At 35.0% G+C, this 17,120-nt stretch overlaps 2 protein-coding genes across 3 annotated transcripts; one reads left to right on the top strand and one right to left on the bottom strand.

Moving 5' to 3' along the window:
* The first annotated feature begins 3,527 nt into the window (after positions 1 to 3,527).
* On the top strand, positions 3,528 to 8,433 carry LOC135840549 (putative fatty acyl-CoA reductase CG5065). 2 transcript variants are annotated; one of them, XM_065357151.1, is made up of 8 exons: positions 3,528 to 3,886; positions 4,530 to 4,778; positions 5,022 to 5,167; positions 5,711 to 5,820; positions 5,933 to 6,128; positions 7,329 to 7,607; positions 7,701 to 7,961; positions 8,039 to 8,433. In XM_065357151.1, exons 1-8 carry the CDS (start codon positions 3,689 to 3,691, stop codon positions 8,136 to 8,138), a joined length of 1,539 nt encoding a protein of 512 aa, XP_065213223.1. In that variant the 5' UTR covers positions 3,528 to 3,688; the 3' UTR covers positions 8,139 to 8,433. The 2 variants fall into 2 exon arrangements, with proteins under 2 accessions (XP_065213223.1, XP_065213224.1); XM_065357152.1 differs by having other exon boundaries at positions 3,532 to 3,886; positions 7,365 to 7,607.
* Positions 8,434 to 9,605: 1,172 nt separating this feature from the next.
* On the bottom strand, positions 9,606 to 14,987 carry LOC135839099 (uncharacterized). The gene is made up of 6 exons (XM_065354974.1): positions 12,483 to 14,987; positions 11,505 to 12,380; positions 11,276 to 11,453; positions 10,841 to 11,092; positions 9,958 to 10,255; positions 9,606 to 9,888 (listed from the first exon to the last, which is right to left on the bottom strand). The coding sequence occupies exons 1-6, from the start codon at positions 14,985 to 14,987 to the stop codon at positions 9,606 to 9,608; spliced, it is 4,392 nt and encodes a 1,463-aa protein (XP_065211046.1).
* Between the last annotated feature and the right edge of the window lie 2,133 nt (positions 14,988 to 17,120).

Genomic DNA, 17,120 nt, shown 5'->3' with positions numbered 1-17,120 from the left:
TAACAATTTTTTGCGGTTGTCGCAAAAATCGGCTTCTGCCAGTTCAGATGTGTATTTTTGCCCATTGACTTGTGCAACGAATAAACTGCAAAATTTGAAAATGTTGATATTCCATCTTTTGTGATGCTACCTATCCTGATTCAAGCTCTAACATGTATTTTTCTCCAAAGAAAGTACATAATGTGCCCACTTGGTACTGCACATGTACTCGTACAGGTCAATGGGTAAAAATACACATCTGAACCGGCAGATGCCGATTTTTGCGACAACCGCAAAAAATGGTTAAATGCAACCCACATAGGCCCCAAATGAAGTGATTTGTGCTGAAGTTGATTTTTAGCCGTTCCAGAGCAATTTCAAGTTTCTGGAGAAATGATAAAAAATCGCTGGAGGCTCCAGAATGTTCGAAAGGGGGTTTCACCTATTCGGAACTTCGAAAATAGGATGGAGCTCGATTTCGGATGAGTAGCATCGCAAAAGATTGAATATTTAACATTTTCAAATTTTGGCATTTTTTCCAGTGTGCAAATATACACATCTGAACTGGCAGAAGCCGATTTTTGCGACAACCGCAAAAAATGGTTAAATGCAACCCACATAGACCCCAAATGAAGTGATTTGTGCTGAAGTTGATTTTTAGCCGTTCCAGAGCAATTTCAAGTTTCTGGAGAAATGATAAAAAATCGCTGGAGGCTCCAGAATGACTGGAATTGAGGTTTTACGAATTTCGATAGTTGTAAATGAGTTAGGGATGCCATCTGAACCACTTCCCGAGAAAATTTCAATTTCATCAATATTTTCTATTTTTGGTACTTATTAATTGATATTTTCTTGGATTTTTCAATTTTCAAAAATTCACCAAAAATCGAGAAATCAACTTCAGCACTTGAAATTTTGGATTTGGGGTCCTGAGGTGGTCCCCTTTCGATCGAGCTTTGATTCGTTCATTTTCGTTTCTGCCGGTTCAGGTAGTTCCCTTGTTAGTAGAAGAGAATCAAATTGGCCCGAGCGAATCGAGGCTGAAAGGTTTGGAAAAATTGTAATTCAAAAAGTAGAACAATATCAAATTTAATGAAAAAATTCGGTTTTTCTGATCTCAACTTTTTAAGAAAGTCATCAATAGTTTCTTGAAATTTTCAAGCGTGAAAAAAAACAAACTGGCCCAAAAGAAGCGAGGGTAAAAAATTTTCAAAATTTGTAATTTCAAGAAGCAAAACAGTTATAATGTTGACGTGAAATTTGCGAGGGCAAAAATTTTTGAAAAAAATGTGAATTTTAGTTGGGAAAATCATAGATTTAGAAACTGGTTTGGCTTCAAACGTTGGGAAAATTTTCAACTTTTATGATTGTAAAAAATTTTAACATTTGAAAATTCTAAAACTAAAATACTTATTGTCGGAATTTTTGTATTTTCCCAACTTTCTTGTATTTCTCATAATTTCCCAACTTTCGCGGAACAGCTGCCTCCTTAGCCCGCCTTCACTTCGTCCCTGAGCGGAGGCGCTATTCGGTTGTCTTTCCATAAATGAACTTGGCATGTCTGGGGAGGGGATGAGCTCTTCATTGCAAAAATTGAAAGAATCGCGTTGCGATTGTTGGTTTTTAAATATGAATTCATTAATTTAAAAACAACCGAAATTATTGATAGAACTGAAAAAATTTCAGATGGTACAGCGTAATTTTTCATTTGTGAATTGTAAAATAACGTGGGTGCAAATTCATTTTTAAAATTGTACCTACTTAATAAAATGTTTGGCGAATCAATGTTCTAAAAAAGTAAAGTAATTAGTAGGCATACTGTAAATTTATAGATACTAATACGATAGGTAGGTACACAAGTACCTATTCTTCATGTAATGAAATGCAGACAAAAAAATCGCTACCATCAAATCATAACATTGAGTGCAGTTTTGTTTCCATAAAAACTCGATGAAAAACTTAGTACAAAGTAGATAGAATTTCGAAATAATAATTTTATTACCTACTGCGAGTTCAAAGTAGTTACATATTTGATTAGGTAATTGGATTCATTTACAAACTGATTCGAATACCTAATTAAGCAACATTGTAGACTGGCTCAGGCCTTCTACTATAGGCGGTATTGTGTAGACTCATTGTTATTCATAAAAAGTTTTCGGAATACCTATTCACCTATCGTAGATACATACTTGACATCAATGTTTGAAGAAAAATTCTCAATTGATGGAAAATCAACTTATCAATTTTATCAGCATGATTTAAAAATCACGGAAGTGTGTTGGATCTGTTGGAAAGTTGAAAACATGGGAAAATCACTCATTTATGTAACAGAGATTTTAAACGTTATAATAAAATAAGACAAAGAGATGTTTCAGGCAAGGTGGTATGTACGTAGGTAGCTACGTAAGTATCTAGTTAATAGATAATCATAATGGCCTACAAAAAGAATATGAATTTCGACCAACTTTTTAGCAGAGATTTCAATTTTCAGTTAATAGTTACACAGAAAAAATGTCATCTCTGGAGGTGCCCCTGTAGGGGAGATAGTATGATTCCTCAAAGAGAAGGCGTTATCGTTTTAATTCCTGTTTTGAACGAAACGGCCCAGTTTCAAAAGATTGTACTTCAAAATTTGCATCGACCAAAAGCTTCCAACGTCGAAAATCGAACAAATGTGATTATTTTCCTGAATTTTTCGAGTTAGCAGTAATGACCAAAAAATTGACACCACTGAACCTACTCAAAAATATTTTATGAATATAATTATGTAAAATGAGTTGCCTACTCAGTTTGCCGTAAACCGTAAAATAATATAGATTATTAGGCATTAATGGGTAGGTTTTGCGATATCATCGAGACCGTGAAATCCTTGCTCTCGTCACTCTCCTTCTCTCCATTACACTCTGTACCTATCTCTATAATTACTTATGTAATCTCTTCTCTCTTCTGGTCTTCTGAAATGAATTTTTCTTCAGCTTTAATGTTGATTTTAAACACAATATACACGATAGAATAGGATTAAATTTGTCCTGAACTTTTATTATTAAAAAAAAAAAAATACTCGTAGTTGGTGAGAGGTAGGTATGAAAAATTCTCATGCATGCATGCAAAAGCTCACAATGTTAGATGTCAAGGACTACTTCTCCAAGAAATCGGCGTGCTTGTTCAATTTTTCTGGTGGGTAATTAATTATACGCAGGTAGGTACTAAAGAAAATAATGGAAAACCATGAAAAATGTCTTTAAGTGTTCTCTGCTTTTTTTCAAATCTAGACATGGAGGAAATTTTATTAAAAATCACTCTGGATTCAGAATGTGAGCACAAAATTTCAAAATTACATTTGTACTTGCAAATTAATAACCACTTTCACGCAGACTTTGCTGTTCACAAGTGCGTATGAATAACACTATGACGAGGGTCAGGAATCGAATAATGGTTGGCTATAGTAAATTTGGTTGCAAGGTCAAAAGCGGTGGCGCTATTCGGTTGTCTTGCCATCAATGAACTTGGCATGTCTGGGGAGGGGACGAGCTCTTGATTGCAAGATCGTTGCGAGTGTTGGTGTTTTAAATTCATCACCTAATTTAAAAACAACTGAAATTATTGATTGTGTTTCTTCTCTTAGTGTACTTACCTAATTTCTACCTCAGTTGCAATCTATCAAGTTACTTATATGTAATTTTGTTCCAAATTTGCTACTTTTTAAACAATGTCCAGTGAATCGCAAATATCGGCATTTTACGCGCTGAAAAACGTTTTAATCACTGGAGGAACAGGGTTTATGGGTAAAGTGTTGATATGGAAGTTATTGTACAGCTGTCCTGAACTGAATACTATTTACGTTCTGATACGAGATAAACACGGCAAAAATATGGGATACCGTAAAGAACAATTCTTCTCTTCACCGGTAACAAAAATACAATTATTCAGAGGAATTTACCTAGGTATTTACAAGTAAGGTACCTGAAACTTCCTATAAGTACGCACCTGACGGTTGAGGCTGAAACTCTGAGAAATATGAATGAATATAGGTACGAATGGTTTTTTTTTGGTAGGTATGTGTCTTTGGACTTTTGTCCACACACTGACCTGGTCGTTTTTCAGATTGCCATTACTGTCTTTACAAAACTCAAAACCATAGGACACAATGCCTTCCTAGTTCTTACCTATACCTACCCAAGAGTAAATACACTTGAAAATTGTACAATAAATGGTACCTAAATAATGAAATACGTACGTAGTATAATAGATTATTTAGAGGGAATTGCGGTATGCAAAATCCGAATGCACAATAGCTAAAAATCACACGAAAGTTATTCAAAGCTCTATCAGACTGGCGATTCTTTATCAAACTTCCTGATTTTTCATGGTCCTGTCGACCAATGTTCCCCATCTGAGAGAAAATTGCATTACGTACTTATAGGAAATCATATCTTAAGCTTAAGGTATTCTTTGTCGCATACGCAAATAAGTACTTACTTATGTAAAATTATGACCCTCCATCATAGACTGTATTTGTTTATTCATTATAAAATCTTGAATGATTTTAGGTATTCGATAATTTTAAGAAAGAGAATCCAAAAGTTCTTGAAAAAGTGGAATTAATATCTGGAGACGTTGGACAGGAAGGAATCGGTTTGTCAGATAAAGATCGTAATATGTTGATAAATAAAGTATCTTTTATATTCCATGGCGCTGCTATTTTGAAAATGAATGCCGATCTACGTACAGCTGTAAATGTGAATACTACTGGAACAATAAGAATGTTGGATTTGGCGCAAGAGATGGGAAAACTGGAAGTGAGTATCATTATGAACCAGATAGAATTGGAATGTCTATGTATAGTGCAGACTCTTTAGAGAGAATTCACCGCAGTCCAAATGAAAATAATAAAAAATGGGGTATTTATTATTTTATCACCAGAGGTCACCACTTTGAGGGCTGAGAGTAGAGGAAATCGCAATTTTTTGTCATCTAGTTAAGGGCCCACCCCAATGATAACCCGTCAAATTTTTATTGCATTTCTGTTTTTTATTTCGCAGGCGTTTGTTTATATATCTACAGCATATTGTAATTGCGAAAAGGATACAGTTGAAGAAAAAATATACCCTTCAAAACATGATCCTTATGATGTGATTAATCTTACTCGTTGGATGGAACCTAAATTATTGGAAATGATAACACCCAAGTAATATGATTTTGAAGTGTAACCATAACCTTTAGAAAATTCAACCCAAGCAACTACGACTTCAAGCTAAAATTTCATCTTAATTCTTTTGTGGGGCTAGAAAAATTCTTTTTCAAAGAATGGGAAACCTCTTGCTGAATAACTTTACTAATCGATCATTTTCCCATCATTATAAATGACGGGAAAAAACATGGTCGGTGCAAATGTTGACGTCGATATTGTTTTACCGTATACTAATAATTAATGCTTCCTAAATTTTTGAGGCTCCTCAAAATCAAAACCAAGATTTCCAGGGACGGATATCAAAACTGCGTTAGGTATTAGGAGAGTGGGTAAATTATGTCATTTTGCCGACAAAAATCAAAGTTTATTAGCGTGCTGAGTGAGCACAATCATTTTAAAAATTTCTAGAAAGTAGGTAGCTCTGTTTAATTAAATCAGCATTTTGTAAACCGTAGGTAGGTATAGTTTTCCTCCCACCAGTTCTTCAAAAAAAGTTGAAAAAATAACCCACCCTAATTCGTGCATATCTATTGTTCACAGATTGATCTATCCATCGCCGAATACATACATTTACACAAAACGACTGGCAGAAACATTATTACCAAATTACTCGACTAAAGTCCCTATTATCGTAGCTAGACCAAGTATAGGTAAGTATTCTTACAACTTCAAGTCCACCTTTCTCTTTACAGTTTTACTGAATTTTACACAAACCTAAAGACATGTACCTATGACATTTTCCCCTCGAAACGAAATTTGCAGTTGTTCCATCCTTCAAGGAACCTTTACCTGGATGGAATGATAATTTCAATGGTCCGATGGGACTTTTTGCGGCCGGAGGTAAGGGCGTAATTCATACCACCATGGTAAAAATTGATGCCAAAACCGATGTGATACCTGCTGACATGGTTATCAATAATATTATACTTCTACCTTGGGCGAATTCGAGAGAACAATTGTAAGTTCGTTCGTAAATTAGGTAACATCTAAATTATGGGTCACAGGTCTTTATTATGGGTCAATTTTCAATGTGATCAGTGGCACAGACAAATGATTTTCAAGTTATGCTACCTACCTATACATATTTTTTTTATTGCTACACTTCACTATCTATAAATACTTGGCCAAAGTCGATAGTGGGAATGCAGCAGCCAAAAAACGTGTTTCTTATCAGGTGTATTTTTCTATCATCAAAATTCACGATTGCGTGATTTTCGTTATTGCATTTTGCCAAAATTTTTAAAGAAAAAACCAATATTGGAGATTGAAACCAAGTAAGTACGATTAAAACTGTTCTTTTCGACACATTTTCATAAACAAAATTAATTGTTTAACCAATTTTCATTAGGTATTTCCAACAGTTTTCAAATGTAAATATTTTTGTGCAATTTTGTTTCAAAATTTTTCGTTTTTTTCATTTTTTTAGAATTTTTATACTTACTAGAATAGTGTTTTAAGTAGTTTAGAACCGATTAATAATGAAAATTACATTGACCCGTAATTGAGGTGATCCATAATTGAGTATACTTTTTTTTTTATAGAAATGCTTAAATATTACCCATTTTTTTCTTACCTACTAAAGCATATTCTTCAATTGCATTTTCATTCTTAAAAATATACTGAAGTATTTGCAAAATATGATCTAAATACTTGAATTTTCTTCAAAAATCAATAAAAATTGAAAAAAAAACTGTACTCAAAAATGGGTCGACCCAAAATTGAGTTTTTATTTTTTCTTCAAAACTTTTTTATTTATTGACAGAAATCAATTGAGATTACTTTAAACATTTTTTTTTTCCAAAATACATACAACGTAGATATTTATCTCAATGTGCAGCAAAATAACCACTGATCCATTTTAGAGGACAGGGGTCTTGTAATCGGGTCAAAATTGAAAATACCTTTGAGAAATACGATTTTTTTTATATGTTACCATTGGATGAAATGGTTGCGCTTTCAGTATGTTTTACCCAAATGACCTACGTAGGCTACGTATCCAACTGATTGGTCCATTATATTTTCCAAAAACCTATAGTTTTTGAACTAGAGCTCATTGTAAAAAGTGACCCATAATTGAGACGTTGCCCTACATCACTTTCACGTGGTATTCAAAACCAATTATTTAGTACATCGATGTATTGTATACCCACTCGTGTAGGTACCTATTATTTCTAATTGAGTACATCGATCTTAGATTAAATGGAATCAGCGTGTACCATATAACACAGAGTTCTCACGAAGATATGAAATGGTTTGATTTAATTCGTCAGCTTGAGAAAAGTTTTGAAAAATATCCATATAGCTCCATTTTATGGTATCCGTTTTTCGCTTACAAGGGTGATGATGTGATCACATATACGATTAAATGCATTTTCCTGCACTATTTACCAGCCTACATAATCGATTTCATTTTGATGCTGGTTGGACAAAAAACTTTGTAAGTTGTTGATTTGTTCGTACATTATGGTATATAGGTACTTAGGTACCTTAAGCGCAGAAAAGAGTGTACCCAACCTGGTTTCATTTTCAGTTTAGTTCGGATTCAAGATAAAGTTAGAGATGGTGAGAAAGTATTGGCATATTTCACTCACAATCAATGGACATTTGCGTACGATAAAAAGCTACAAATAGAGAAGCTGCTAAACAACACCGACAAACAGCTTTTCCCGATAAATACGGAGGTAGTGGATGATGTTCAAAGTTACCTGGATAATGCACTATTAGGAACTAAACTTTACCTTTTCAATGAGAAATTAGAAAACATCGATGCAGCAAGAAAAACAGTGAAAATGTAAGTGTTCTGGAAAAATTTGCTATCCTTTTTATTTTCCACGAGTTTACAGATCAGAGCATTTTGTTTGTTTTCAGAATGTACGTTGTAGATAAAATCTCTCTTCTTCTGAGATATTATGTGTTCTGGAGAATCATTGTGTTTCTGTTCAACACAATTACTAACATATGTATTTAGTTGATTTGTATGCACCGTGTCCCACCAACAATATAGCCAGGTCATTTTCAAGATAAAAGAATGCCTTCATGTCCCATTTTACATATAAAGTTTTTTCTCTTCTGTTTTAATTGTAAGTATCTTTCAATTATTTTCAGGCGAAAAAATACGCATTTGAACAATAGAACTTTTACATTTACGTCAGTAAGGCACGCCTATCAATCAAATAAGTCTAGGTACCTACCACCTTGTATTGAGTAGGTAATAAAATGTCAAATTTGTGAGAATTTCAAATAAAATTGTATTACCTACGAAACATCTTTTCAGACTTTGATTTAAGATTGAAGATAGGTAGGTATCCATACTTAATCTGCATTGGTAAAGGCTTTTACTTATATGTACTTATGTACGAGTACCTATACGTAGTACGTAATAGATACATACGAGTATGTATTATTTGATTTTCAATAATATATAGGTACTTAGTATTCATAATTTGGTATGCTTATACCTGCTAAGGAACCTTAACACCCCTAAACTTCGATCGAATTAAAAGGCTCTCCAATAGAATATGTTGTTACATTCAGAAATGATGCATCATAAAAATGAAAAAAGGTTGAGTGAAATATGTCACTCGGATACCCACCACAACCACCCGTCCGTTATTTACTCAATGAAAAAAACTTGAAATGGATAAGATATTTTAAAAAAAATTGTTACATTAGAAGAGAACACGTATCGAAAGGGAAAACGAATAGAAATTCTTCTAATGAGGGCGCAAAAGTTTTTGAAAAATTTTAACTCTCATGCCTGAGCAATGCGAGGGCGAAAGATTTTGAAAATGTACAATTTATGAGGTACAAAAAATCACTTTAATAAGAAGTTTTAATGTTAATACTGTTTCCTTCACACGATAAAAAACCGATCATATTTAAAAAACTGTACAAAAAAATCTTTATTACACGGAAAAAAATGGTAACAAAGTAAAAAAAAATAAACTTAAAGCGCTTACGCGCATACCGAGAATGCATCGAGCTACATTCGCATATACGTACATAAAATAATACGTAGTTAATGAAACGAAAACGCGATCGCCTCTATCGGCTCAGATAACTACACGAATATAGACGAATATTTCCGATTAAAAATATGATACCTATTTAGAACGAACGAAAATAGAACTAAAAACTACGTATACGATAACACACTCCCCCCCAAAAAGGGGTTCACAATCCCTTTTTCCAAAAAAAACTAAAAACACCAAAAAAAACAAAAATTACAATATTACTTCTTCGATTACACTTTCGCGAATTAAATGATAACAAAAATACACTATCGAACGATTCTAAATCTAATTACATCGTATTCAAAAAAAAAAATGACATATCCGAGAAAAAAATATAAGGCGTGCTAACACGAACAAACACCCAATATTACGAGACAAAATCGGGAATCTAGCAGGCAACACAAGAAAAATTCAAAGAAAAATCATTCCTTGTTTTCTATTGGTAGAGCTACTAGATTTTGAACGGAAGAGCGACGAATTTCGCCATCCGCTAAACGAATATTCACATTCCGCACTAAACCTCTATCATCAGGAAAAACCTCTTCGATAATAGCCAAAGGCCAAGAAAAGTAACTTTGGTTTTTCACAGACACAATAACAACTTCACCGACTCTCAAATTCCGTATTTCGCCTTTCCACTTAGTCCGATTCCTCAACTGATTAAAATAATCGTGTTTCCACGTATTCCAAAAGGAATTCACGATTCTACGCCATAAAAAATATCATTCTTTAATTCTAACGCCTGAAGCGTTTTCATCAATAGGTAATTCAAACATTGCGCTACCAATCAGAAAATGACCGGGGGTAATCGGTTCAACAAACGAATTATTACGACGATACGCTAAAGGACGCGCATTTAAAATAGCCTCTACCTTCGTAGAAACGGTATGCAACTCCAATAACGTCAACCTTTGATTACCTATAGCACGATACAACGAAGCTTTACCCGCTTTCACCGCCGCCTCCCAAATACCACCTTGATGCGGACTTCGAGGCGCGATGGTTTTCCATTCGATTCTATTTTCGTGTAAGAATTTCGAAAATTTACTACAATTCAAAACGTTCAACGCACCTACGAAATTGGTCGCATTATCACTGAAAATTTTACAAGGCAAACCTCTACGACTCGTAAATCTCACAAGAGAATTCAAAAATTCTTCAGTTGTTAAATCCGCAACAATTTCGATATGAATAGCCCTAGTAGTCATACAAATGAAGAAGACCAAATAAACCTTGTAACTTTTCACAGATCTATGATTCGTACATTTCAAAGACAAAGCGCCTGTCAAATCAATTCCAACATACGAAAAAGGTCTTGTAACCGTAATTCTTTCCGCGGGTAAATCACCCATCAATTGAACTTGACACTTGCCATTTTCACGCACGCAAATGACGCAACGATGTATCAAGAATTTAATTCGAGATAATAAATTTCCTACAATCCAAAACTTTGCTCTTATGAAATTCAATATAAACGAAATATTGGCATGATGAAACCTATCATGAACAAATAGAATGTACAGTTCGAGAAAGCGTGAATCAACCGGCAAAACGATAGGATACTTCGTATCATATTCAAAACTAGCATTCACAGTTCGACCTGTCGCTCTTATTATTCCATTCGGATCCAACTTTACCGTACACGCATACAACTTACTTTTCTTCTCTACCGGTTTACCTTTCAACAACGATTCTTGCTCTTGCATAAAACCAGCGTACTGTGTTACTCGAATTATTTGCGTATAGGCCGCATCTCTTTCTTCATTCGTCAACCTGTCTAATTTTTTCATCGCTTCTTTCCTTTCAACATCGTTCGATGGCAAACTTTTATTCCACACTCCTAATTTCCGTCTCGAACATCTTTCTCTTAAAATTCTCACATACCGTATCCACCACGCAACAATCGAAACTGACAAATAAAACGAAGACTTATAATTCAAAATAGATAAAACCGGATGATTTACGATTGCGATTACATTACACACATTCTCTAACTTCATTTCAGGAATTTTTTCGACCAAATGGAATTCAACTGAAACATACTGCTCAAACGATTCATTTTCATGCAAAAAATTCGCTCCTTTCAACCAACATTCCGATGACAAAAACTTTGATGCCGTTATACCACGTGTTCCCAAATCTGCAGGATTTTTCAAACCTTCAACATAAAACCAACGACTTTTATCAACTAACGATTTAATAACTGACACTCGGTTAGAAACAAATTGCTTCAATTTTACCGGATCAATTTTAATCCAACTCAGAACCACCTGAGAATCCGAAAAACAGAAAATTTCTTCGATACATAATTCTAAACTTACAAATTTAATCAATTTGGCCAATAAAACTGCTGCAATTAACTCCATTCGGTGAATAACTGCTCCCTTGGGAGGCGCTAATCTGGATTTCGAACAGACAAAATTGACCCTAATAATACCTTCGGGATCGATTGATCGTACATAAACAACGGCACACGCAGCTCTTACCGACGCGTCACAATATCCTATCAATTGTACCTTCACAATTGCACAATTACGAAAATAACATCTAGGTATCGAGTACGAACGTAAAAGCAATAGATCAGATAAAAATTGAGCGAACTCTTCCTTCAATTCAACAGAAATTTCTTCATCCCAGAGTCTACCTTCTTTCCACAGGTCTTGGAGCAAAAGCTTAGCACGAATCATAACCGGTGTTAGAATTCCCAAAATATCGAACGTTTTAGAAATTATGGACAACATTACTCTTTTTGTCACAATGGAAGGTAGCACCTCCTCACGAATATCGACACCAATTTCATCAAGATCTAAATACCACAATAAACCCAATAACGTAACAAATTTCTTACCATTACAAACTTTCACAGTATCGATTAATTCACTCGAAATTTTAGCTAAAAATTCAGGCGAATTCGACTGATATTTCCGAAGTGGAAAACCGTACTTCATTAAAACTTCATGAACTCGACGACTAATAACGATAGCACCCTCAACCGAATCTGTACCAGTAGCCAAATTATCCATATAAAAATCTCGCATAATAATATCGCTAACCATTTTATCCGAATCCTTAATAAACGATGCGACCTTTTCTAAACACTTTGGCGCGATATACGACGCTGGTCCTATACCATTCGCCAAAGTATTCAGCTCGAACACTTCTATTTCATCATTAAAATTGAATCGGAAAACAATACGCTGAAAAATGCGATCATCAGGGTGGATTAAAATATCACGGTACATCCGAAAAATATCACACACAAAACCGATCAAATGTCTACGAAAACGAATCAAATTTACCGCCAAATCCGGTTGAACTTTCGGACCTACCAAAAAATGAGAATTCAACGAAGTACCTGAATTATCCGTAAACGATGCGTTAAAAACAATCCGATGAGAGTCTTCCCCTTTCGATACAACATGGTGTGGCATGTAGTAAGCTTTCAAATCAGGCTCACCGCTCAATTTCGTCATATGCTTCAATGATAAATATTCATCAAAAATCGTTTCATACGCCTTCTGTACAACGTCAGATCGACGAATCTCCGATTTTTTCAACATCGCACACACTTTACCGAACGATCCATTCAAAACTTTAACACTTTCCTTCAAGGGCAATCTAACAACAAATTTACCGGTTTCTTGATCAATCGAGTAGGTACTTTCGAAATGTTTATCGATCAATTCATGCTCTACAATCTTTTCCTTTTTTGGATCAGGGATCTCTTCCACTTCAACGAACTTGCGAAACTGCTCAGAAAGCTCTAAATTCGACATACCGCAAAAAGACAATTTTTGACCGAAAAACGAACACCTTTCAGCAGATCCCGAAATCACATATCCAAAATACGATTCTCTGAAAACTAAACCATCAACAAAATGACGTTTATCCTTCAAAACAAACTCAGCGTACTCGCTGCCTAATAAAATATCAACCGAACTGTAAGGAAGATCTGTCGATTCTCCGAATTGCAACGAAAAACCCTCAATCACGCTTTTCACATTCGACTTATTTACCGCATAGGGAATTTTTTCAACAACTTCGGCCTTAATCGCAATACTAAAATTCGAATACCGTGAACGCAATACACAAGAAACACAATAGTTGAGTTGAACCGTATCATTCGTAATACCAACTAACATCGTAGGTGATTCACTTCTTTCCATTTTCAATTTAGCTCGTTCACAGAACTCACGCGTAATTAACGTCATTTCTGACCCTTGATCTAGAAAAATTCTACCCATTTCGGTACAATTTACTCCTTGCACTTTCACTACCGCTGTGGCTAAAAATACTGACTTTGACGAACCTAAGGCACAAACGCTACCTAAACTAGACGTAGCAGTCGAACCGCTATTACTCTGTCCACTCGTACCACTATTAGCACTGCCGGTAGATCCACTCGCATTACCAGTACTCGTACCATTACCAGAACCATCCATACCAGCTCCTTCATTTCGAACATTTGAACGAACCGTTTCCCTATGCAACAATCTATGATGATTACCGCTACACAAATTACATTTGATATTACGATTACACATAGCGACATTATGGCCTGTTTTAAGGCACCGTAAACATAAACGATTACTTTTTACAAAGTCGAAACGATCGTTGATCGATTTGTTCAAAAATGACTTACACATATCGAGATAATGTTGCTCGCCGCATCCAACACAGACGATTGGCGGAAACGACGATGGCGGAGAACTCGACGTTTTTGGCGGTGGTCCTTGACCCTTAGTACCAGCAAACGACTTCTTTTCCGGAACTGACGATGGTTTCGAACCTGACTGTTTTCCTTTGACCGACGAACCAGTAGCAACCTTAGATTCATTCGACGAATCTTTCTCCTTGTCTCGATTGGGACCAGTTTCATATGCAAAACACTTATCGATCAAAAACGAGTACATTGTTTCGAACGGAGGGTAACAGGAAAAATCGTGTTGAGAGCTTTCCCACTCAATCCGAAGCTTCTCAGGAATTTTCAGCGACACAATATACGTTATAAATGGGGAAAAAGCTTGAGTCTGAATCCCGCATACATTCAAACCACGAATAATTCGTTGAACGTCATCGAGCGTATCTCGCATATTTGAGCTTTTCATTACAGGCAAATGATACAGCTGATGAAAATGTTCCGCAATAATACGACGCCGATTGTTGAACTTTTTGTGAATAAATTCCATCGCCGTCAAATAATATTCACCCTTTGTACCAAAATCGATCAGGTACTTTTTCGCCTTACCAGTAAGACATCGACGCAACAGATACATCTTTTGGAAATCATTCAAATCTTCGTTTTTATCAACGATATTTTCGAATTCAGCGAACCAATCTGGATAACTTTCAATTGTACCGTCGAAATCAGGCACGGGAATGTCTTGCAATCTTATGACAGGATTGGTCAATTGCGCTTTAAAAAACGTAGAATTCATCATCGAAGCTCTACCTCGTCTTGGCGATTCTACCGGTGTCAAGGTATCTTTAACTGTTTTAAATTTACCTTTATAAAGTATCAAATCTTTACGAAAATCGTTATAATCTTTCAAGATCTTCTCTTCTTCCTTATCGCCATTACCTTTCGAATAATCGATAAATTCCATCAATGCATCGTCTACTTTCTGCAACGTTTCGATACAGCTTGACCAAGACTCCAAATTCGCCCAAATCGCGTTGATTACATCATTAGATACCGTTTGCTCTAGTAATGAAATAATCGTCGCTTTATCAGACCGCATCGAATGGAGTAGGCAACGTTTTTCACGTTTCAACTTCTCTAAATCTTCACCAAGTTCAGACATGGTGCACGAATCACTTTAAACTTACGAAAACGAAACAAATACCTTACGAGCGAGTGAACTGTTTCAAACCTTATACCGAAAACTTTCTGAACGAACTTCCAACATTACGAAAACGATCGAAAAAACATAATTACTTTTGGTAATTATATCCGGCTCGGAGGACCATTGTTTCCTTCACACGATAAAAAACCGATCATATTTAAAAAACTGTACAAAAAAATCTTTATTACACGGAAAAAAATGGTAACAAAGTAAAAAAAAATAAACTTAAAGCGCTTACGCGCATACCGAGAATGCATCGAGCTACATTCGCATATACGTACATAATAATACGTAGTTAATGAAACGAAAACGCGATCGCCTCTATCGGCTCAGATAACTACACGAATATAGACGAATATTTCCGATTAAAAATATGATACCTATTTAGAACGAACGAAAATAGAACTAAAAACTACATATACGATAACAAATACTTCGCAGTTTTTTTTGTCTTTCCGTGCTGCAAAATAATTTTTTTTCTTCTTTATTCTGCATTTTTGTTTGCATTGGTATCAAGCCTGAAACTGCGTATTATAATTTGCAATTTCAAAACAGAGAATCAAAATGGCTCGAAAATTTTGCGTACCGCAATTTCAATTCACAATAGACATAATATAAAAAATCGGTCTATAAAAATAAATGTTAGGTAAACTTATACCATTCTTAACCAAATTGAAAAATTGTTGTACCAATCGATAGGTAATTCCCTTCACTTTAATTTATGTTCATGCAGAAAATTTTCAAAGCTAAAACCCCTTCATTTCCAAGAAAAAAAAAACGGGCAAGTTCTAAAATTAACTTTGTGTAATTTTGACACATTACGAATCGATGGAGCATGGTAGGAGAAAAAAATCCAAGGAATAAGTTGAAAATGATTTTTTCTAAAAAGTCAAGTCCACATAAATAAGTAGCTCCAAAAACATCAACATACCTACCTCCTTCTGCAGAAATTACCTACTCGAAACTTTCTCTCACTCCATTTCAAATTATCCCTCGCATTCAACTTATTGCAGTAAACCCTACACCATAAGTTCAAAGTCGAATCATAAATAGTTTGGATCCTAACTCAATTAATTTCAATTCGAAGTAGGTACGCAAAATGTGCATTTTGTTTACATAACATTAAGCTTGACTTTTAATACCTATTGAAAAAAAACCTGGTTCTGTACTGACATTGACATTTTGACCGAAGATTCATGATTAGGTATGACACAATAATCTGTGATATGAAGGTTTTGGGACTGAAAAATGGTTGAAAAATGAATTAGTTACGCCACGCCGCGCGCCGTTTCTACGAAAAAATTTGAAATTCAAACACATGGAAAAATGGTTTTAACAATGAATGATAGGTGGGAATAAATAACTCTGGGCAACAGCAAATAAGTGTTTGGGTTAAAAATTGGCTTAATCGATAGTTTAGACCCTAAAACAAAAAACGAGCGAGTTTTTTAAATTTTAGTTGTTTTTGTGGTCAGGAGAGATGGTCAAAGTTGCATAAATAGCCGCGTTATTGCACAACGTTAAAAATTCACAACGACATCCGTAACGTGTTGCGAGAAAAACAGACGTCATTTTCGGATTCTACGAAATTTTTAAAGTAAACTAAATTTTGAATGTGGGAACTGGGAAGTAATTATACCTATATAGGCTCCAGCGCAGTAATCGGCCTTCGATAAAATTTGGCATATTTTTGGACTTGTACATTACATATAGGTACTGTAGGTACATACAGGGTGGCCAGAAATATCGGGTACCCCTAAGAAAGTTTTTCATTAAAAATATAGGTTGGCAACGTGAAATAGATGCATATGATTGGTGGAATGTTATCTCTCCAGTCCAACAACCAATCATGTGTTATCATTATTATCATTCACTGTGACCAACCGAAGTATTTAGTTGGAAAACTTTTTTAGGGGTACCCGATATTTCTGGCCACCCTGTACATACTTACATATTACATACATATTAATAAAATTTGATTTTACAGCACATACAGTATGATACAAAAGTAGTGCTCGGTAGCTTTTATTTCTAAGTGGAAAGAGATAGTGAGATGAATATGAAGCGGCGCGGCGTTGAGTAGGGAAAAAT

This window comes from Planococcus citri, chromosome 3, assembly GCF_950023065.1.
Source record: "Planococcus citri chromosome 3, ihPlaCitr1.1, whole genome shotgun sequence".
Taxonomy (NCBI): Eukaryota; Metazoa; Arthropoda; class Insecta; order Hemiptera; family Pseudococcidae; genus Planococcus; species Planococcus citri.
Note: the sequence above shows the minus strand (reverse complement) of the source record. Positions and strands in the feature narration are given on the sequence as shown.